This window comes from Tachysurus fulvidraco, chromosome 13, assembly GCF_022655615.1.
Source record: "Tachysurus fulvidraco isolate hzauxx_2018 chromosome 13, HZAU_PFXX_2.0, whole genome shotgun sequence".
NCBI lineage: Eukaryota > Metazoa > Chordata > Actinopteri > Siluriformes > Bagridae > Tachysurus > Tachysurus fulvidraco.
In genome coordinates this window covers 10,630,297-10,652,339 of record NC_062530.1, presented here as the reverse complement: position 1 = coordinate 10,652,339, position 22,043 = coordinate 10,630,297, and the positions used below count along the sequence as shown (strand labels likewise).

The window sequence follows — 22,043 nt, the reverse complement described above, 5'->3', positions numbered from 1 at the left end:
CAGAAAAACACATGGTGTGATGGTCAGGTGTCCAAAAAACCTTTGGATATCATAGTTTACCTAACATGACCTATAGGCTAAGTGTACACGATACAGGATAAAATGGCTAATCATGGATGTATCTCATCCCAAACAACATGCTCTTTAAATATTTCTCATAATAAAAGCTCTTTTATCAAAGCCTAATTTTTGAGACAGTCTAAAATATGTCATGTTTACAGCAAACCTAATTTATATCATTCATTCTGAGATTTAGTTTTAGTGGATTATCGTTGTTCTTATTAGCATTAGTGTATTATTATTGCTTGTGTATTAATGTGCAAGAAGTTCACCACATGGTGCTGAACATCAAGAGTTGGAATCTCCTGATTTACCTCACATCTGTTTACAGGCTGTGTGTATGTGTGTGTGTGTGTGTGTGTGTCCGTCTTACACAACACTAAGTTCATTCCTCAGCGAGGGTTCTGCCAATTCTTCTATTTTTACATTCTGATTTTAGCTGGCATCGAGAAATTCTCGTAACTCTGTGCTTTTGTTTTTAAATGAGTTTGTTTGGACTATTTGGTTTAACATTATTAAATAAAATATGTACATTTTATTGTGATCCTTCTGTTGTTTCTGAGGGCTGAACTTAATCTTTGATGTTTTACAGCTGACTATTGATGATGTTTGTAATTGTGGTACTACATTTAAATGTAATTAATATAACCACCATTTGTGAGTGTGGTTTGGTTTATAGTATAAGACTGACATGAAATTTGTAAAAAAAAAAAAAAAAAAAAAAAAAAAAATTGTGATTAAAAAGTTTGGCAATTATGGTCAGATGTGAATAATAATGTCCTGGCCTGGTAGAATGTGGGTTTTCGTGTTACTTTGTCCCTTTATGAGTGAAATGGTGGTGAATGAGTGGTATTTCCATGTGCTGCTCCTTTAATGCACTCCAGATGCTCAGAATGAACTTACACACAATCACACACACACACACACACACACACACACACACACACACACACACACACACACACACACACACACACACACACACACACACTCACACACACACACACACACACACACACACACACACACACACACACACACACACACACACACACACACACTCACACACACACACACACACACACTGCAAAGGCACAACAGGACCAAATCACGTAGTAAATGATCCCAGCGCCATCATTCTCAGTTGTGCAGTAAACGAATGGTGGGATTAAATGGTTTACACACCACAACCATAACGTTAATTCATTACACAGGTATGTGTGTGTGTGTGTGGTGTGTGGTGTGTGTGTGTGTGTGTGTGTGTGTGTGTGTGTGTGTGTGTGTGTGTGTGTGTTTGAGTGTGTCAGCACAGAGTTCTTGTGGTGTGTAAACTCAACATCATGTGCTTTAATAATCACTGTTATTGAACATTAAGATTATAATGTGGGTTCATTTATCTTGGTGTGCAGACAAAACACATTTACATCTGTGTCTGTGGAGAGAGAGAGGGAGAGAGAGGCAGAGAGAGAGGGAGAGAGAGGCAGAGAGAGAGAGAGAGAGAGAGAGAGAGAGAGAGAGAGAGAGAGAGAGAGAGAGAGAGAGAGAGAGAATTTCTTTGACTGTGAGCTGAAACACATTTTACTGTTTTATGGTTGGTATGCAAAGGAATGTGTGTCCGGGCTGAGTGGTTTAAATTACCACATAAATGTTACTTTAAGTGTGAAACTTCTCATGTAAACAGGTGTGTGTGTGTGTGTGTGTGTGTGTGTGTGTCTGTGTTTGTGTATGCGCGTGTGTATGTGTGTGTTTGTGTGTGTGTGAGTGAGTATGTATGTTCGTGAGTGTGTGTGTGTCTGTGTGTGTAAAATGTAGTATAACTTTTGCTGATCTCTAATTCCACCTACCATTTGTTTCATTACTTTTTCTATCATACATCCAGGCCAAAGCACATAACAGAATGCAAACTTCTTTTCTGTGTAAAGTTAGGGTTAGGGTTATATTCATAAATAACAGAACCTTCCCAGTTGATCCCACAACATGTTGGTGAAATTTTAACTGATGGTTTTTGGGGTCAGTATGGGTGTTGCAGCAGCTGAGTAATCAGCAGCTTTGCTTAAACATACTATCAGTGGAGTACGGGTGACTTTTTGAGTTTGATTTCACAAGTACAGTAATCTGTAAACTTTCAGTCGTTATTTTTCTTTACCTCTTTTTTCAATGAACCTTGTCATTTTAAACAAAAGCTTTATTCATTTTTTTAGTACTTGTGATACATTGGGACGCAGCCCTTAATGACAGTCGCATCTGTTTCATTTGGAATCAGTGATTGAGTCAAGGAGTGAGTCAGTGATTGAGTAAGTCAGTGAGTGAGTGAGTGAGTGAGTGAGTGAGTGAGTAATTTAGTGAGTGAATCAGTATATGTGAGTAAGTAAGGGAGTGAGTGAGTGAGAGAGTGAGTAATTTAGTGAGTGAGTCAGTGAATGAGTGAGTAAGTGAGTGGGTGAGTGAGTGACTGAGTGAGTGGGTGAGTGAGTGAAAGATTGAGTGAGCCAGTCATTGAGTGAGTGAGTGAGTCAGTGAATGAGTGAGTGGGTGAGTGAGTCAGTGAATGAGTGATTGAGTAAGTGAGTCAGTGAGTGAGTGAGTAAGTGAGTGAGTGAGCCAGTCAGTGAATGAGTGAGTGAGAAAGTGGATGAGTGAGTCAGTGAGTGAGTGAGTAAGTGAGTGAGTGAGTGAGTGAGTGTGTGAGTGAGCCAGTCATTGAGTGAGTAAGTGTGTGAGTGAGTGAGTGTGTGAGTGAGTGAGTAAGTGAGTGAGTGAGTAAGTGAGTGAATGAGTGAGCCAGTCAGTGAATGAGTGAGTGAGTAAGTGGGTGAGTGAGTGAGTGAGTGAGTAAGTGAGTGAATGAGTGAGCCAGTCAGTGAGTGAGTGAGTGAGTAAGTGGGTGAGTGAGTGAGTGAGTGAGTGAGTGAGTGAGTGAGTAAGTGAGTGAGTGTGTGAGTGAGTAAGTGAGTGAGTGAGTGTGTGAGTGTGTGAGTGAGCCAGTCATTGAGTGAGTAAGTGTGTGAGTGAGTGAGTGAGTGAGTGAGTGAGTAAGTGAGTGAGTGAGTAAGTGAGTGAATGAGTGAGCCAGTCAGTGAGTGAGTGAGTGAGTAAGTGGGTGAGTGAGTGAGTGAGTCAGTGAGTGAGTGAAAGATTGAGTGAGTGAGTGATAGATTGAGTGAGCCAGTCAGTGAGTGAGTGAGTGGTCAATGATATACCCAAATAATTATAGTATTTCATGGTATTAGATATTTGTATTTAATTTTGCTCTGCCAGTCACTTGTGGACAACAACCACTGAGTTCTGAGTTTACTAAAGTTTTATAAAGTGCTGAATATTAAAAAATGTAATAGTGAGTACCAAATAAGAATATTTCAAAACAATTCTCTGCATACTCTATAACATAGGAGTGTAAAGTTCATGTACTGTTAGTAGATGGGGATGTTATAAAGAGATGCTAACTACAAGGACAGCAGCACTATCACTGGCACACACACACACACACACACACACACACACACACACACACACACACACACACACACACACCACTTTTTTTCTCATACACGATTTTTTGTTCCTCTGAATGCACACTTGCTTTTTTGTCCTTTACAGGGTTACCTTGACAACCACTGCTGCCTTGCCACAGCCCGTTGCCATGGCGGTGATGAACGGCAGTGTTTTCTTCAACGTTCTCTCTTGTTCGGTGCAGTTCTCTTACAGTTGTTGTATTAGGAGCTGTCCATGATGATGTTGTGTGTTATAGCATGCCTCATATAATTCTTTGCGAATCCTTCTTCTATTACCACAATGACTCATTTATGATGTCGTTGCTACAGCAACCACTGGATTGAACTGTATTTATGTATGTGTGTCTGTGTGCATGTGAGTAAGTTATGAGTCAGATGAGGATGGCTGCTGTTTTTTTCCTCCACCTGCCTCACAGTTTCTGTGTATTTGCTGTCACGTTATACAATATATGATACAGCAAATTATTTAACATGGACAATAGTCATATTGTGTGCGCACCACGACTTTCAATTCAGAAGAAGGTTGTGTAGGTGTGTGATATTTTAGGGCACCATTTTAATGTTCGTCTATAGCTCTGTAGGGATTTAGGACTTATTTTTAAGGATTTAAGGATTTCTGCATGGTTTCAAGGCTCTGGTGTGTAAGGCTTGAGGAACTTTACATTGTTAGGCAATAGAATATTGTCATTTAGGAAATTAGGAATTTAGTACATTACAGCTTGTAAGTGTTAGAGCCTTATGGATATAAGGCTCTAACTAAAGGATGAAGGATTTATACTGTAAAAGCTTTATGTTTATAAGAATGCAGAACATGTAGTACCTTAGGGTTTTACGGTTTAGAACCTTAAGGCTATAGTACTTAAGCTTTTTGCTTTAATGCTTTAGAGTTTGAAGGCTTTAGTACTTTAGGGATTTAGAGCTACAAGGCTTTAGTACATGGTTCACTAACAGCAAGCTACTGTATGTATGCACATTACTGACAGCAAAGTCAGAGCTGACACAAATATTGTGTTATTCTATTAGACCATACAGATGCTAATCCAGTTCATTTACATGCTCTCAAACTACAGTCCTACGCAAGGTGGTTAATAATAATAGTAAGACAGCAATAATAGACTACAGCATAGTCATTTTCATTAATGAGTCCATGTCCATAAAATCATGACTAGAAATGAAACGGCAGTGTATTTGCAGGTTTCATTGAATTTTTGTAGATATTGTGTTGTTAGTAAAAAGAACATGGACAAACTACCCCAGTGCTAACTACAGTTCACTGCATCGATTATTACAAACCATCATACTAAACTGTGTAGGAAAATAAAAAACCCTATATACTGTACACAGTGATGAAACTTGTCATTTTCATTCGTGGGAGTTCCAGTCCGCAGCCTCGTATGTTCAGAGTTCTGCTGAAGGAAATGTCAGCTGAACATCATGATTAAATTTTATTTGTCTATTGAGCAATCCAGAGGCCAGAGGCAAGGAAAAACTAAGTGAGGTGACATGAGAGAGAAAACCTTGACAAGAACCAGACTTAGGAATGGAAATCATTCTCATCTGGGTGACACTGAATAGTTACATGATGAATTATTACTGTAGGACTAAGTGCGGTGAAAGGAGCATATTATAAATCCTGGGATGAGTGCCGGACAGTCTTTCAGATTATAGCAGCAGCTCGTAGGTACCGGGTTAGATACAAGGTTCAAGTGGTTTATTGTCATGTACACAGTGAAAACACAATAGTTTAGACCATACAATGAAAATCTTACTTTGCACGTCTCCCTTACAAAAGAATAGCAATGAATGAAAAATCCAATAAATATATAAATAAAAATATATTTTATATCTATATTAAGACTTAAGTAAGGTTCTCAGTGTGTTTATTGGCAGCAGTCAGTGATGTTTATACTGTAGGGTGTGAGGTACTGTAGTGTGCTAGTGTTACTGTGTTCAGGTGTGATTATCCAATCAAGCAAGGGGATTTGTTGTCACATAACAGTTTTGCAATTTGCAATTTCTAGGCAATGTGAAGGGACTCAAAGTTCTCTGCTTAAGGCCTTGTTTGAATGAGACTAACTGCACTCCTCTAAGTGTGCCGATAATGTAACGAGAAGAAAATGCAAGAAGATTCCATGATTTGTTTGTTCATGGTAAGTCTGATAGAGAATTTCAAAGAGCGAATTGTGAGCTTTATTCTCTCAAGAAATTCTCTGTGTTTCTATGACAACCATTCAACATTTCTGCAGACAGCCAGTGGCTGAGGACAAAAGGTTACTTGAAACTCTGCACTAAGCATCTCTTCACCTGGAGATCTTGGAAATGTCCAAATCAGATTTGCTCAAAGAGCAACACAAAAAATTGCGAGTGACCTCTTGGGACAGCAGATTCAGGGTCTGGTTTCTGGGCTCAGGAATCTGCATTTTTTAAGTGAACTTTATTAAAAGCCAGGACAGGAACAGACTTTCAGGTGTAAAGAGATATCAGTGACACTACGTCTCAGTACTATTACTTCTCTCATTGAATGGTGAGGATAATCCAATAACTAAAGGTAGCAGTTAGGCCTCATTACTTACAATAATTATATGTGGGATAATAAATTAAAAATAATAAAATAAAATGATGCCTTAAGACTGGATATTGGGAGGAATTTTGAAACTGAAAAACTTTTTTGGCAAGTTTATTAAATGAGTGTGGGCCATGAGGAAAATGATTGGCACCACAGCCTTAAAGAATTAATCCTATAACACAACAAAGTAAACAGTAACTTTAGATAGTTGAGACATGCTTTTCCATTACATGCATGCATTTGGGATACTACACTTAATGACGCCACATTATTTTCTGTTGATATCTGGTTTTAATCAGATTTTTGATTTCACAGTGCTTATGATGAGATAGAAGGGGTAGTAAGCTGCTGTGCCTGTGCTTGAACTGCACAAAATAAGGTCTATTAAGACCCTGTGACTTGACTGGAACCCTACCCAACGCCTTTGAGATAAAGTGGAATGCCGAACCAAAGCCCGGGCCTCTAAGCCCGACATCAGAGCCTGACCTGATAAATACTCTTGTAGCTGAGCAAATCCCCACAGTCATGCTCCAAAATCTAGTAAAAATCCTTCCCAGAAGAGAGGAGTTTATTATAACAGCAAAGGGGGACTGCATCTGGAATGAGATGTTAAACAAGCACATATGGACATTGTCACAGTTAGATTTCAGCATGGAGCAATAGTAGACTGAATCAGGTGAATCGATTCTGATTTATTTTGTTTAATATATTATACTTATCCAGGTCAAAATCCTCTCTGTCTTATTTATGTCTGTTTTTCTCTCTGTTGTGTTTGGTCAGATTCACCTGACCTGTTAAACCCATCACACACACACACACACACACACACACACACACACACACACACACACACACACACACACACACACACACACACACACACACACACACACACACACACACACACACACACACACACACAGTGAGAGAGAATGAAAGAGACAGACACAGACAGAGACATAGAGAGACTGCTTTCATTCTCACCTGGAGTTTTACTTAAATGTTTTTCCTCTAACACACTGTCCAAACTCTAGTTGGAGGTAAAACACACACACGCATGCACACACACACACACACACACACACACACACACACACACACACACACACACACACACACACACACACACACACACACACACACACACACACACACACACACACACACACACACACACACACACACACACACACACACACACACACTCACACACACACACACACACACACACACACATTCTGGAATAAAAAAGAACCTAGTCAAAATATTATTAATAGAATACCACAGAACTGCTGTCCTACTGAGACACACACACCACTGTGTAACTCTCACCATCTCTCTCTCTCTCTCTCTCTCTCTCTCTCTCTCTCCCTGTCTGAAATTGCTGATTTAGCTTGAACGTGTTTCCTGTCCCCCACCCCCTGTCCTCTTTCCTTCTTTCTGTTCCTCATTTCTAGCATCCTCTTCTTCTTTTGCTCTGATTTTATATAACTTGAGTGTGATATAATAGCCTCTGCACACCTGTTCCTTCTTTCTCTTACTGTCTTCCCTTTTTTGTCATTGTATTGTCTTCATGTTCTCTGTCTTGGTTTTTGAGTCTCTGTTTCTTTTCCCCAGTGTTTTTCTATTTATTTTGTGTTTTACTTAATAAATCATGTTTTTGCTATCCCCGCGTTTGGGTCTGGGTTTTTATCACTGAAGACACTCCCGTTTTTCTGACAGTGTGAGTGCGTGTATGATTGTGTATGATTCGGACTGGCATCCGAATCTCATAGGACCGAATCCAGGTTCCCTACAACCCATCTAGATAAGCGGTGTAGAGTATGGATGGTGTGTAGCCCATATTTATTATTATCTTTAGAATATTTTAAAACAAAATAATCATTTTAATAGAAATAACATATTAGAGGACATTGGTGTGATTTTGATGCATGTGTAGTTTGATATTTATTTGATATTTAACGTTACCTGTAACGTGACACTGGAATTTTGGTGTATCTGGTAGAACAGTCTTATTGCAAGCTACGTACTGAACACCACTTGCTTTGTTTACACTCTCATGCGCTCTCATTCTCTTTCTCCTGATCGGCTGCCTGCTTCTGTCTGTCACCTTTCACTCAGACTTCATTCATGCTTAAATTTAGTTATGCATAATGTTTGATCTGTCTCAGTTGATGCATGGCGTATGTGTAGAATTGTCTCAGGAATATCATATTATAGACATTTTTGTCCATAGACGTGGAAAGTTTTTTGTAATGGAAAACAAAAATGCACACTGGAGCTCATACGCTTGTACCAGTAGGTTGAAGTACAAGACATGTTAACCGTATAGGGGAGGTACATTATCGTTAGTTTAGTGTTGACCCATTATTGTGTGTGTGTGTATGTGACTGTGTGTGTGTGGGTGGGTGTGGGTGAGTGAGTGAAAGTAGCATAACACAGAAAATAAGTTGAGTTAATTCTGTTCTCTTTTTAAAAAAATACTGCTTATTGAATTGATCCCTAATATAAAAAGTCATTAGTGGTAGATCTGGACAATATTAATTGTTATTAATTGTTATTATAACATTATTAGTGAAAATTCAACACTGAACATTCGACAGTTTCAGTTCAGCAGATCAGCCAGACACTTTTGGGTTTGCATGCTGATACTTTTAAAAACACACACACACACACACACACACACACACACACACACACACACACACACACACACACACACACACACACACACACACACACACACACACACACACAGAGTCTAAATCACAGCCACTCAGTTGCAAAACACCACTTTCACAATCTGGATCAGAGTCTGTATAAATTCTGGGAATTTACCTTCCAGAAGGAAACTAACAAAAGTAAGCTCTTTTTTTTGCAGCACCCTCACTTTTTCTCTCATATTTCCCCTTCTGTATTTCTTTCTTTTGATCTCTCTCTCTCTCTCTCTCTCTCTCTCTCTCTCTCTCTCTCTCTCTCTCTCTCTCTCTCTCTCTCTCTCTCTCTCTCTCTCTCTTCCTTTCTGCATAGGAATTCTGTGTTTAAAGTTGCTGATCCAATGAAACAAAAAATCTATAAAAATTAAGCGTATAACAAATGAACTCATTCAAAAGGTTAAATGACTAAACATTGAATAATAGTAAATAATTAAACACTGTCAGATAAACTGTTTGTTTGCTAAAGCCAGATTTGTGTAATGTGTACACATACAGACGACCTTGAAACCTTTTCCTTGTTGCTCTGACTCCAACAACTCACTCCACATCGCAAATATTATTCCTGATTAGATTTAATTTAGATTATGTAATCAGTCTGTGTATATTTCTGTCTGGTTCTTCTTCTGCCTATATATGCTGAGATTAGTTTACAGAGTATGATATTCATCACAAGCAATAGAACAAATTTCTATTAATCTTTCCTACTGGTTATGGTTTTTAAGACGATGGATAATTTTCATCAAATTTTATCTTAACCCACTTCATCAGTCTCATTATATTTAAGCGATCAAGCACCAAAGTCTATTCAGACCTTTTTTCTATTAGTTGAAAAAATCAGGAATTACAATTATCTAGATAATATTATTTCAAGAATCTAAATAATGTTCATGAAATAGATTCATTCCGAAAGGGTCAATGGAAATTTTTTTATTGTTAACTTGGTGCCTGACTCCAAAAATAACACACAGTTTCAGCTCTGGTTAGTTTTGAATGGATAATGGAGCAAAGCATTTACACCAAAGGCATGTAAATGTTGTCAGTCTTTGAATTCAATAAAATGTAAAAAAAAATATATATAAATAATAATTATGTTCTTACTGTGTTTCTCTCCTTGTCTCTCTCAGCATTTCCAGAACATGTTGAAGTCAAAGCTGAATGTTTTGACACTACGTAAGGACTCACTGCCGAGTGTCATCTTTCATGAACCGGAGGCCATCGAGCTCTGCTCCACAACACACACCACAAAACAACGCACACACACTGGCTATAAGGTATGACAGAGACATACACACCACAATCACATAAACACACCATTTATAAGGTGCAGAAACTAGTGGAATAACAAGAACACACTACATTTTCATCATATCATATGCCAATATAGTGTGTAAGGGACCTCTAACAATAATGATATATCATTACTCTAACAGTATGGAAAACAAATCACAAAATGTTATCTCTGTGGCTACTAGTTTTTATCGTCATCATAGTAGCCTGGGATTAGCTAAAGCATTAGCGAAAATAGCTAATCCATAAAATTCTAAAACAGTTACAAACACTCAGTCACTTATTTCAGTAACCGCTAATTGTGGTCAGGGTCTAGATCAGGGGTTTTCAATTAAAATTCAAAGAGGTCCAGTTACTAAAATTTCCTCCCAGCAAAGGTCCGAATCTTATATTGTCACTTAAAATAGTGTACCCTCATGTTAATAAGATCAATAACACACATACATTTCTATATAATTTATTGTTAAATCTCAAGTGTTTTCACAGTCTGAACTTGTATGGCACTTGAATGGAAAACAATACTGTAGTTGTCTTTACTACATGTCAAGTAACAGACAACAGACACGGAATTTCTTCTAAATAAAATAAATAAAAAGTGCAAACACACTTTGCTTTGAGCAGCCTGAACTTAGGGCCTATATTTCAAGTAATGTAAAACATTCAGAATCTTTTGAATAAAATAAAAGTGCTTTTAATTTAAAATGAATAAATAAATAAATAATAAATAATAAAATAAAAAATGTAATAAAAAAATTAAACAAAAGACTTTTGAGCTGCACCTTTTTTAAATATTAACTACATTAATAACACAGGAACCTTAGTCAAAAGAACATTTCAGGTAAAATAGAACAGGGCAGAATTTTACTGAATAAAAGAAAAGTGTAGAGCTTTGAGCAGCTCCCTTTTTCCTCTCTCCTTTCCACCTTTCCTTACTCCCCTTCCATCTTCCGTTCCTAGTGAGAGACATGGACATGTAACTGTCCTGCCAGCAGTTTGAATCTTAATTATCCTGCCAGTGTAATTAGGTGCATTACTGCCACCTTCTGCTCTGGAGTATGGAACAGAAACAATCTGTTTTTGCCTTGGCTTTTGATGACGCTCCTGTCGTAATACTAGATTAACTGAGCATGAATGAAAGATTGATCTTTTTATTAATATCAAAGAGCTTATATAATCTTATAATAATAGATTATAATAAGGAGATGCTTAATAGGATAATATTATAACTTTAACGGGTCCGGGCAGACCCGTCACTCGGTCCGGATCCGGACCGCGGTCCGCCATTTGGTGATGCCCGGTCTAGAGCCTAGCCTGGAAAACAAATCTTAAAATACATCTATTTTTTAATTTTTTCTAAATATTCTTCAAGACAACAATAAGATCAATAGAAATGAAATCTGCGTAAGTCTGGGCTCTCACCTGTTTTAGTCTGAGACAAAAAACACAAGTAATCTCATTTCCCCTTTTGGGTTTCTGTAGAGGTCTCACAATAGTCACACACTGTTCTCAGATCCGACAAGTTAATGATTCATTCAAATATATATGAGAGATGTAAAGATTACTTGCGATATACTTAAGATTATAAGTAGTTTATAAGAGAAGTACACTGGACTATTTTTATATGCTGGTAAATTTATATGACGTCTACCTCCACCACAAAGAATGAGTTAAAGTGAAAATGTCTTGAATTTATTAAAAAAATTATTATTAGGTTACAATGCAGTTCACTTAATAAAAGATTATTAAACCTTGTTATTACCTAAATTAATTTGTACTGTTTGAGCTTGAAGTCTTGCTCTTACTCAGTGGTTAGCATGTTTGCCTCACACCTCCACGATTGGTGGTTTGATTCCTGTTTTCGGCGTGCGTGTTTGTGTGTGTGTGTGGAGTTTGCAGGTTCTTTCCATGACAAGTTCCAAGACGCGTTGTATGTATGTATAGTCCTGCTCTTTTGGCACATAATTGTACCACTTTTAAGCAAACACTTCTAGAAATATACAAAATTATCTGACAACAGAATACGAAAAGTTAAAACCTGAAATAAGTCAAGGCTAGAAACAGTTTTAATAATCTTTAATCATTTTTTATGGGTATCTTATAACAGGAAGTTATGAAGGACGAAGCTAGTGGTCTAATGTCACTCAAAACTGTTAACCAAAGATTGTACTCAAACTACAGCTTAAGTTTTTGAAAGATAAAGGAAAAAACTTTTTATGTTTCACCTTTCCGCATTTAAGACCCCTCTGTCTTTCTTTCTGTCTGTCTTACAAGGAAATCTGGAAAAATGTGTTTTTCACTGTCCATTGCAACACTATAAATCACACACACACACACACACACACACACACACACACACACACACACACACACACACACACACACATGGAAATGCACTCAGGGTATACAATAATGGACTTACTAGTAGGATAGAGAGAGAGACAGAGAGAGAGACAGAGAGAGAGACAGAGAGAGAGACAGAGAGAGAGAGAGAATTTTAAAGTCTTTTTGTCTTTATTACATATAAAAAATAATATTAATTTTAAGACAAATAAATAAGTAAATAAATAAATAAATAAACAAACAGACAAACAAATAAATAAATAAATAAATGACAACTCATTGCTGCACCATGTTGACTCAAAGATTACAATATTGTCAGTTGACTCATAAATGTAAAAGTCAATCAAGATTCTTGCCTTCATCAAGCTCACAAACAGCAGCTGAGCATTCTGTCCAGTTCCCTGTTCTGTCCTGCTCTTTCTACTCATGTCATTTGCTAATTTTGCTTCCCCTAAAATTGAATCAAACAGTCAGACATACAAAATGATTCTTCCCAACATACATATACCCAAGGATAAAGTTTCTCGTTGAAAACGTTTCGTTTAAACAACAAAACATTCTATTCGATAAGTCAAAGATGGGTTTCAGTCTAACTCAAAACTTTCTTTTCACATGCAAACTGGACATTTAGGTTTAACTTCAGTATTTAGAATTGAAATCAATGTATTGACTGCAATAATCCCATAAATAATTCTCCACCGAATGTCACCTGTACTTATAGATAATGGTGGCTCTCCATTGTCAAGGCTCTCCAATCTCATTTATCTGACTCAATCCATGCACTAAATGCCAAGGTGTGTAAGTCCTTTTATCTAAAATATTCTTGTTATTAGCCTTTACACATGCTGCTCTATAAAGAACTCTGCTTGAGCTTGAAGCAAGATCTTGAGAACAAGAATTAAGGAAATCTAACAAGCTACCTTCACACATGTCCAGATTTGGAGACAAAAGTAGGGTCCAGGAAAGCTCATTCATGCCTCAACTTCCTCTGGAAAACTGAGCAAAGCAGGAGTCCCACCTCCCATCATGTGCTTCTTCTACTAGGGCACCATTGAGAGCATCCTCACCAACTGCATCACTGTATGGTACGGGGCTGCACTGCCTCCTGTTGAAAGACTCTGCAATGCATAGTGAATGCTCATACCTAGATATGGTTTATATTAATTCAATTCAAATTTATTTGTATAGCGCTTTTAACAAAGGACATTGTCTCAAAGCATCTTTTCAGAACATAAGAATCATAATACGAAAAGTTTAATATTATACAGATTAATATAATACAAAAGTTCAACATTAATATTGACTTATATTTAAATGTGTTTGTATTTATCCCCAATGAGCAATCCTGAGGTGACTCAAGCGACTATGGGAAAGAAAAACCTTGAGAGGAACCTGACTGAAAAGGGAACCTCATCCTCATTTGGGTGACAGTAGGGGGTGTGAATATAAATATACAGTCTGACAATTGTGCATTGATGAGGAGGTTGTTGTCTTCAAAGACCACATGTAGTTGGCATCATCTTTTAGAATGTCTAAATAATACTTCCTTTAATAATCTCAACCAGCTCATATGAGTCTGGACAAAAGGTCTTAGAAAATAAAATGGCAAATGCGTTGTTTGCTGATGAATTGTGATTACAGATCGAAATACGGATTTCCTTTCGCTTTCCCAATCTATCACATTCATAAAATCACTGTGTGTTTCCTGCAGGAATGCTGTATCCATATTCTTCTATAGGAGTACTTCAAATAATTCTGCCCTTTTTTACTGTCTCTTGCACCATTCAAATTTAAAGTAGCAATCTGAAACTCAATCATGACAGATAAAGGAAAAATAAAAACCCTTTCAGAGAAAACCGGGGCTTTATTTCTATGTCTACACTTTACTTTCTTCACATTTATTTCATTAATGAGTTTCCACACTATTTTTTAGACAGTACACCTCTTTGTTTGTAAAGCAACTCTCATACCTGTGTTTGCGTTGTTTATTGAGTCTGACCTGCCTTTAGCAGGCTCCCCCTTGCCCTCCAGCCACCTCAGCCTGCTGTTCCATTGGTTCAGGGATATCTCATTATTATCTAACCATTTAATTATCCTTCATGTTCCGGGATATTGCAACCAAAACTTACATTTTTCCGTTAAAAAAAAGTTAAAAGTTGTTTTTTATCACCATGTAACAAAATCTTCTAAACGAGAATACATTTTAGCAATGGTGATTGGCTTCTGGATCAAGGGAACAAGTTTGCTGTGACAATTTAGTGCTTCAACCAGGATTTTATTATTGATAATTGGCCGAAAGACATTTGACCAATGGCTGAACTTGTTTGAAACTTTCTTGGTCGCCGCTGGGAAAGGGAAGGACTGTGGTATATGCTCCATCTATAACTATGTTTAACAACTTTTTAGCTTTTTTCAGCCTTGTTAAGAAAGATGACAATTTCATTGTTCATTCGGCTAAACAGGACTTTTCACTGCTCGCTGCAAACAACACTTTCACACAGCCATGATGCTGTGTGAGTGAACTCAGGCCCTGCATACTGTACCTTGGGAGCAAAGTAACTAAAACTAAACTGCTAATAGAATATAAAGAAAAGATAAAGAAAATAATCTGTTTGTGCATTTATAGAAAAGTAAAGATATGCAAGTAAAGAGGCTTGAGATAAAAGCCACAAGCATGCTCTCACACTCACAATGCTCCATCCACTCAGTCCCAGCATGCAGAGAGAGAGAGAGAGAGAGAGAGAGAGAGAGAGAGAGAGAGAGAGAGAGAGAGAGAGAGAGAGAGAGAGAGAGAGAGAGGAAAGATTGTTGTCTCTAATGTTCCAAAATTCCAGGAAGAGAAAACTCATCTGACTCTCTGTAGCAAATCATCTTCAGAGAGTAGATATTACTGCCATTTCCTCTTGCAGCTCCCAGAAGGTCTAAAGACAGACAGACAAACAGACTACCTCCATAATGGATCTTATTTATATGAAACCGACATTGAGTCTTTTTTTATCAGTCTTTTAGTATAGTTGTGTGTATAGTATTGTAATGTTTGCTCACATGGCAGAAGTTAAGTCTTATGTAGACATGTACATACAATTAGGAGTAGAATATGGATGTTTTTTCTCAAATTAATGGACTTTCAAATGTAAAAATTACACACAGACACACACATGCAAATGCTAAGGCAAATGACACAACAAGAGTTGCTCAACAACGTGTGTGTGTGTGTGTGTGTGTGTGTGTGTGTGTGTGTGTGTGAGTATCTACCAAAAACACACTACTGTTTCTATGAATTGTACTTAGCTCTCACTTTGTGTCTCTTATAGGTGACATATCTAGGGAAAGTGACAATCCCAGGCTCTAAGTTCCTCTCAGGCTGCACTGAGTCTGCCGTGGTGGCATTATGGGATACAAAATGCTCGTCAATCGCCATGGATGGCTTGTTGGAGATCCGGCCCTTCCAGGTGCGTTTGCACCACTTGAGTGGGCGGAGTGAGGCGCCAGACTCAGTGGAGACATTCCAGGTGGCACAAATCGCATACTGCACAGCGGATCATGAGGTGAGCCCAAAGGTGTTCGCATTCATCTACCGGCAGATCAACGAGGACCTGACGTTCCAGATGGACTGCCACGCCGTGGAGTGTGAAAGCAAGCGTGCTGCCAAGATGCTTGCTCACGCAATGATGGATGCCTTCAACAAGACCTTCCACTCCATGCGGACCGACGGGCGCATCCACCAATCAGAACGCGAGATTCCTGAAGACTCAAATGGCAATCCTGATGATGGCTGAGGCTGAGGGTCGAGGGGGTGGGACCTGTAGGGGGAATGTGTGATCCCATCTCTGTTTCTGTCTTTGGTGGGATAATAAAGAAAAAAAAAATCAAAATGTTCTCTTAGCTCGTGGCTAATAAATAAATGCATCACTGCAGCCATATTGCTCACAAATCTTGTTATTGTTCTAGAATGTTGCAATGAAAGTTTGATCTAGAACTTGTATTAGGACATCACAATGGACTGTTGTTCTCAGCTGCTGCGATAGTTTATTGTTTCAGAATGTTGCCATGGCTGTTCTACAATTCTCTGTGACCCGAGAACTTCGGATAAGAGGTAGAAAATGAATGAAAGAATGAATGAATGAATGAATATTGTGATCCAGGTGTGTTCTAGAATACTGTTATAGAATACTGCATTTAGAGTTTTGACAAACATTGTTATAGATGATTTGTACAATAGATTGTCGCTCTCATATTCCAGCTCATGATGGAATGTGGTGTTAGATAAAACATTGCTCCAAAATACGACAAGCCTTGTTCTAGAATATCACATTGGAAACCTTTTCTAGAGTATTGCAACCCCTTGTTATAGAACATGTATCTAAATTATTTAAAAAAAAAAAAGTCAGATGGTTTTACATTATTTTTGAACAATGTTCTTGAATGCCTTGATATTGTGTTGCCCTAGAACATTGCACCCGTTGTTCTAGAACATTGTTTTAGAATAGCACAAGCTTTTTATGGAGCGTCAAATATTGGGATTGTTGTACTAGAACACACGCAAGATTCTTCCTGAATATTGCATCATGATGCAACATTTGTTTTAGAATGTGATGGAATGTTCTAGAATGTTGCTAGCATGCTTCTGGTACATTGGGATGGAACATTGTTCCAAAAAGATGGTAAAGAACATGTATTTTAGAACATTGAGGAATGTTGCAGGCATTTTTAATGGATCCGCAAATATTGTGTCATTGTTGTAGAACATTGTTAGTTCAAAATATTACATCAGGATGCGTCATTATTATTTTGCATACTGTACACTGTTCTAGAACATAGATGAAAAGTGGCCAATGCTGCATCACCATATAATAAAAATTTATTCAAGATTATTTTTTTCAAAATGTCACATTTGACCAAAGGTGAAAATCACTAGCCTAGGTGCTCATCACAAACAGATTACTAGTCCATACTCAAACTTTACTATTTGTAGCTCCCCTCTGTCGAGTATGATCTGGAGGCAGTCCCCCAAGCACAGAAAGATAATATGTCTATTTCTATTGTTTTTAAAGTTGTATTATGTACATTCAAACATAACATACTAGAAGTGTTTACAATATTTCATGGTACAATGCAGTACCAGCTAGTTTTAAAATCATGCTTCTAGGTAAGCAATTTTTACTGCATTACATTTCCATTTTGACATTACATTATTTTCAACTTAAAAACTTTAAACCTGAAATCATCAAAGATTAAATTAAAATACCTATTAGAGAAAAATAGCTTTACAATAAATTCCGCCATCTAATTGTCACTTTTTTTATACACATTTTCCTTTTTCTGTACTTCAATGAGAAATTCTAATGTTAATATTGACTAGGCCTATGGCTACGAATAATTATCCATGGCATTTGAGAATTTGTTTTAATTGTCATTGCAGTTAATTAGTTAAATACCTTGTTATACTTCAGGATAAATGACATTAGCTCCCATTTTTTAGCTCAGTTAACAGGTTTCTTGACATCCGAAAATATAATTGGGCTACTGTAGCTTATGGAGTATTTTAAATAATGTGAGAATAGTGAGTCCAGTAGATTGTGATGGAACTTGGTGATGAAACATGCTTTAGAATAATGTTTTAGTATCTCTCAACAGATCTTTGTATATTGGAAATTGGTTACTGAATGTTCTGGAACATGACAATAGAACACTGTCCCAAGATGCTACAATAGATGTTTTATGCCTTATTCTAGAACATCAATGGTGAAACAATTTTGCAGTACATAGCTAGAACATGGTTTAGTTCTATACAAGAGCATCAGATAAATGATGAGTTGTTTTGAAACATTGCTGAAATCTTGTTTGAGAATGTTAGATTGTTTTAGAATACAATTGTGCCAGAATGTTCTAGAGCGTTCTTCAACATTGTGTTTTACAGCATCATGATACGTTAAAAAAAATGCCAAGAGGAACGTTGTTTTATAACATTGTGATGAAATATATTTTTCTAGTACTGCAAACATTCTATACTGCGGAAATTCTTCTTGAATGCTGTAAAAGAATGTTGTTCTAGAATAACAATACATTCTTGAATACTGTAAGCGAAAATAGTTGAGGGAAAAGTAAACCCCCCCCCCCCTCCCCACACGCACACACACACACCACCACCACCACCACCACCTCACCCCAAAAAGCCTATACACAAAGCCACTGTGTGTTACAGTAAATGTATGAGTGGTGGGACATTCCTGTCTTGCATTCTCCTTAGCCAGTAAGAATCTCTGGAATTTGTTCCCTCTTTCACACAATGTTTCCTGAGTAGCTGAAGTATTTACCGAGTGTATTTTCAAAAATTGTGTTTTTAACAGCCAGATGTGTGTGTGTGTGTGTGTGTGTGTGTGTGTGTGTGTGTGTGTGTGTGTGTGTGTGTGTGTGTGTGTGTGTGAGTGTGTGTGTGAGAGAGAGAGAGAGAGAGAGAGAGAGAGAGAGAGAGAGAGAGAGATTTATACTAAATACCATGGATAAACCATTGGTAAATCTTAACAGAATGGGTTTTTGACACCAGTATTAGGTGACGCTTTGTGTTCTGTATGTGTGTGTGTGTGTGTGTTTGCATATATGGTTTGAAGTGAGTGACAGATTTGTTTCTCAGCCAAATTTATTGCTGTATATAAATACAGATTCTCCACAGTGCTGTGTTCTGTTGTAAAAGTTTTTTTTGCTGTTTTATTCTCTCTGCATTGACCTGCCTGGCTGCATCCCAAATGCAACTCTATAGTACATGCCTTCATTATGAACCATTCTTTACAAGTGCTGATGATTGAGAACTGTTATTTGGGAGGTTTTACATAAAGCCTGGTACTTAATGGGATAATCTGTGATCTACTTTAACCAGCACACAAGCTATATACAAGCTACAGCTCCTCTAGATTAATTAGCTAAGCTTATGCACTGCGTCCACTGTGAGTCAGGCTGTATGATCAACACAGTGAACATGGCTTTAAATTGCTGATGTTTTCTTTGGAAGACCAGAAACGAACTTTAGCATTTGGGATGAAGCCTTAGTATCAGTTTCAGTTCCTGTCTTTTTTTTTTTGAGCAGCGAATGTTTGATATCAAGCTGCACACTTTTTATTTTAAGGTACTTGTTGATTGGTTATGTTCACATGATTGTGGATATATTTTCTTGTACAGTTGACTATGGAATATGTAACACACACACACACCCACACACCCACACACACACACACACACACACACACACACACACACACACACACACACACACACACACACACACACACACACACACACACACACACACACACACACACAGAGTTCTCCAAATATAAAACATCTAAGTAACTGTACTGACAATTAGTAGAACAGAGAGAGAAAGAGATCTATATATAAATATGAATATAAATTTATCTCTACAGTGTATTCATGAAGCCTTTGTTTATACAGATGTATCAGTTCTCTATTATTCCAGTCGAATGTTTATAGACATTTTGTTTAATCACATAAAGTCAGTATTGTGCAGAAGCAGAATGAGTGAGTGTGCTGTTGTTTTCTGTGAATGTTCTCACTTCCTGCCATAGCAGCTTTAAATGTCTGGTGTGAATTTCTATCAAATAAAAGTCCTCACCTATAAACTCCTTACCAGCACTAAATAGTTTTTTGTGTTGTTTTTCAAAAAGCTGTGTATGTTCAGTATATTTCTAAATAATTTGAATGCATGAGATATGAAATATCTTTAGTAAACACCAAGCTCAGGGGATGCTGGATGCAGGTAGAAGGCAGAAGGTAGAATGGCATTTCTCATAGGATAACACGTACACACACATTTGTACACTCAATTACACCTAAGGCAATTTAGCGTAGGTGAAATAACCCTCATATAGATATTAACCAGTCTACCATTTTTCTTTTAAAATAGAAAGCTCAATGTCCAACATTTTGTTATTTTTCTTTTACCTGATTATGTCAGAAAACAAACAAACAAAAAAACAGCTAGTTTTTAAAAAATTTTTTTACTACACCTGCAAAGAGACATACTGAATTACATACAAAGTGTTTTAATTGCTACAGCATTGGTTATTTGGATATAAATATCCCCAATTTAGAGCTAATTTAATTACAATATGCTGTGGCAGACTGCTACAGTATGACATACTGTATAACTGTATGACAAATAACCCTTAAAGGTAAAAGCACGACAAAATCAAATTGCAGTTGGTGACACACATAAAAGTCCATAAAAACAATATAAAATCATATAGCTGAAATGAATAGTAAACATAAAAAAAAAAACAATAAAATAAAATCTTTTTCAGAATTAGACGCTGTTTTGGCTCATGTATTTATCACAATCTATTGTATATGATAAAACAGTGCATCAACTCTTTGGGCCAGAATCTGGAGCCAAATTACAGAAATGGTGACATGTATAAAAAGAAAAGCAAAAAAAAAGGCAGGAAAGTTGAGAGAAAAAAAAATCTATACTGTACCCAGGTGATGGTGGACACTAATCATGCAGAAAATTGCTCATTTTTTTCAGCCTTCAGCATACAGCAAACTACAGAGTATTTGGCACATTGCAGTTGGAGACTTAGTGCTAGCGCTAATAAAGCATTTCACAGCATTAAAGGAAGATGTTGTAGACAACAGTACCAACTTATAAGCTGAGCCACTACAGTGGCTTTCTTTTTTGACTTAATATATGGATTTATGCTGACTTGCTTCCTTAATGATTTTCATATTTAATATTTCCTTCTTTCTTTAATGCCATAAATATGAGGCAAGATTTCATTACATATGTTAATCTGAAATACACAAGGCAGTTTGTACTGTATATATAAAATGAATTAGTGGAGCAACCGAAAGTCATAGGTTCTGGAAAGTTAGAACGGGATGCTGTGTGATAGAGTTTTTAGAGGGATTGCTTTTTTCTGGAATATTGTAGTGATGTAATGTTTGTTTTTGAACATGTTCTAAAGATAGATGGTTTGTTCTGGAACATGCTAGTGATCTATGGTTTGTTTTAAAACTCTGAGATGATGGGAGGGTTTTTTGTTTTTAGAGAATGATTGTTATTTGTATCACAGAGATGGACAGTTTGTTCTGGTGAAGAGTGATAGTGATGAAATGTTTGTTTTAAAACTGAGCTGATGGAACGTTTGTTTTGTTAAATTGTGACAGTGTAATGTTTCTTTAACATGGAATCGAACGTTGTTTTGTAAAACGTCATGCTGATATAATGTTAGTGGTTCTATGTCTCAGTAATATGCAAATATTACTGAATGTTTACGGAATGCTGTGCTAAAAGTATTTGATGAAATTTCAGAATAAATCTCAAATTCTCTATTCAGGTCTATATGGGAAATCAGTCGAATTTTAAAGGGTCCTAAATGGTGCACCTTACCACTGTATTATTTTTTTTTGAATAAACAAATACTAATATTATACTGTGTCTTGTAATTTGACATAAGAATTTGCCTTGTAATTTGACAGAGAATATCAATTTATGTTGTAAATTCTTCCTCCTACAGGGGCTTTGGGGGATAGCAGAGAGAGTGT

At 37.1% G+C, this 22,043-nt stretch overlaps 1 protein-coding gene across 1 annotated transcript in view; it reads left to right on the top strand.

The window, feature by feature from the left end:
* Positions 1-20,132, top strand: part of pid1 (phosphotyrosine interaction domain containing 1) — a 22,260-nt gene extending 2,128 nt beyond the window's left edge. Inside the window, exons 2-3 of the mRNA XM_027140288.2 lie at positions 9,980-10,126; positions 15,797-20,132. Coding sequence (XP_026996089.1) covers positions 9,980-10,126; positions 15,797-16,261 — 612 coding nt within the window. The 3' untranslated portion in view covers positions 16,262-20,132. The remainder of the gene's footprint in view (positions 1-9,979; positions 10,127-15,796) is intronic.
* Positions 20,133-22,043: the final 1,911 nt, after the last annotated feature.